This window comes from Mesitornis unicolor, unplaced genomic scaffold (assembly GCF_000695765.1).
Source record: "Mesitornis unicolor isolate BGI_N332 unplaced genomic scaffold, ASM69576v1 scaffold43368, whole genome shotgun sequence".
Taxonomy (NCBI): Eukaryota; Metazoa; Chordata; class Aves; order Mesitornithiformes; family Mesitornithidae; genus Mesitornis; species Mesitornis unicolor.
The window spans coordinates 1-1,461 of record NW_010202128.1 but is presented as its reverse complement, the minus strand read 5'-3'; the positions used below and the strand labels follow the sequence as shown (position 1 = coordinate 1,461).

At 61.9% G+C, this 1,461-nt stretch overlaps 1 protein-coding gene across 1 annotated transcript in view; it reads left to right on the top strand.

Moving 5' to 3' along the window:
- The window catches only part of UROD (uroporphyrinogen decarboxylase), a gene marked incomplete at its 5' end in the record, with an annotated part of 2,684 nt that extends 2,401 nt beyond the window's left edge, over positions 1–283 (top strand). Inside the window, 2 exon segments of the mRNA XM_010190304.1 lie at positions 111–242; positions 245–283. Coding sequence (XP_010188606.1) covers positions 111–242; positions 245–283 — 171 coding nt within the window.
- Positions 284–1,461: the final 1,178 nt, after the last annotated feature.

The window sequence follows — 1,461 nt, the reverse complement described above, 5'->3', positions numbered from 1 at the left end:
GTTTCCCCCACTCGTGTCCCAGCCGTCCCCCAGGCTGCCTGGGGACTGGTGGGGGTTGGTGTACCCCGAGCTGGATGGGGCTGACACGTGGTGTCCCCCTGTGCCTGCAGGAGAAGATTGGGGACCTGGTGAAGAAGATGCTGGAAGGTTTTGGGACCCAACGCTACATCGCCAACCTGGGCCACGGCCTCTACCCTGACATGAGCCCCGACCACGTGGGTGCCTTCGTGGAGGCCGTGCCCCCGTGCACGCTCATTCCCGCCACATCAACAAGCACAGCTGAGCCTGGGGGCTTGGGGACAGGACTCCTGTTTGGGGACAGTCCCCCCCAGTTCTTTGTTGTCACAGGGCTGGCTCCAGGCCGGGCTGCAGCATTAAACCAGCGCCTTCTCCGCAGCAGCCGTGTGGCTCTGGTGGGGCGGGGGGGGACCCAGGAGATGGGCAGTGGGGACAGGAGCTCTGGGGGGTGCCCTGAGCCCTGTCCTGCAGGTCAGAATGGGGAAACGGGGATGCCAGCAGAGCAGGGGGTGCCTCTCCCTGCCAGCCTGCAGAGTGGTGCTGCCCAAGGCTGCCAGGGTCACAGCTTGGGGGCTCTCACAGCCCCCCTCTGCCATGGGCTCGGTGTGAGCTATGCCCCCATCCTGCTCAGGGGGGTACAGGGCACCCCCACATGGATGGGACACCCAGCAGGACTCAGCCCCCCAGACGTGAGCACCACCAGCACCCTGCCACCCTGGCAGCGGAGACACCGTGGCTCTAGGCCCCCTGTCACCCTCCTCCAGCTCCGAGTCTCTCTGGGACCACTTCACTGGTCCTGAAGATCCCTCCCCAGTGCACAGCCCCTACCTGGGGCTCAGCAAACCCTGCCAAAAGCAGCGCAGGGTGCCCAGGGCTATGACTGCCCCCCTGTCCCGCTCGCTGTGCTCCAGGCTGGGTGCATCAAGGCACTGAAGCAGCTGGCAGTGAAGGACCAGTGCCCCCACAGCGGGCAGGGAGCCTTGTCACTGCTGTGTCCCCCTCCTCGGGGCACCAGGGCTGGCTACCATATAGGGGTGCAGTGCCACCCCCTGCCCTGCTTGCGCTGCCCTAAAGCCCCAGCCAGCGCGGCAACCCCTGTGAGAAAGGCAGTAGAGCTGCAGGCGGTAACGTTCATCCCTTTTATTATTAAACATCAGATGAAGAGGTCGCACACACACATACACGCACGCACGCAAAAAAAAAAAATATTAAGGGTGGGGGGAAAAGGAAAAGAAAACAAAAAAAAAACCAAAAAAAAAAGAGATAAACAGACTGGTTGAACACCGCAATTTCGGTGGCGACAGAGACCGAGTACAATTGGTTTCCTGGCCGGAGCGCGGACACAAGTCACTTGCCAAAGAGCAGTCCCAAGTCAAAGCAGACAGCAGAGAACTTATCCCACGTCCTCTACCCACGAGTCACCATCCAGCCCGGCCCTCCCGC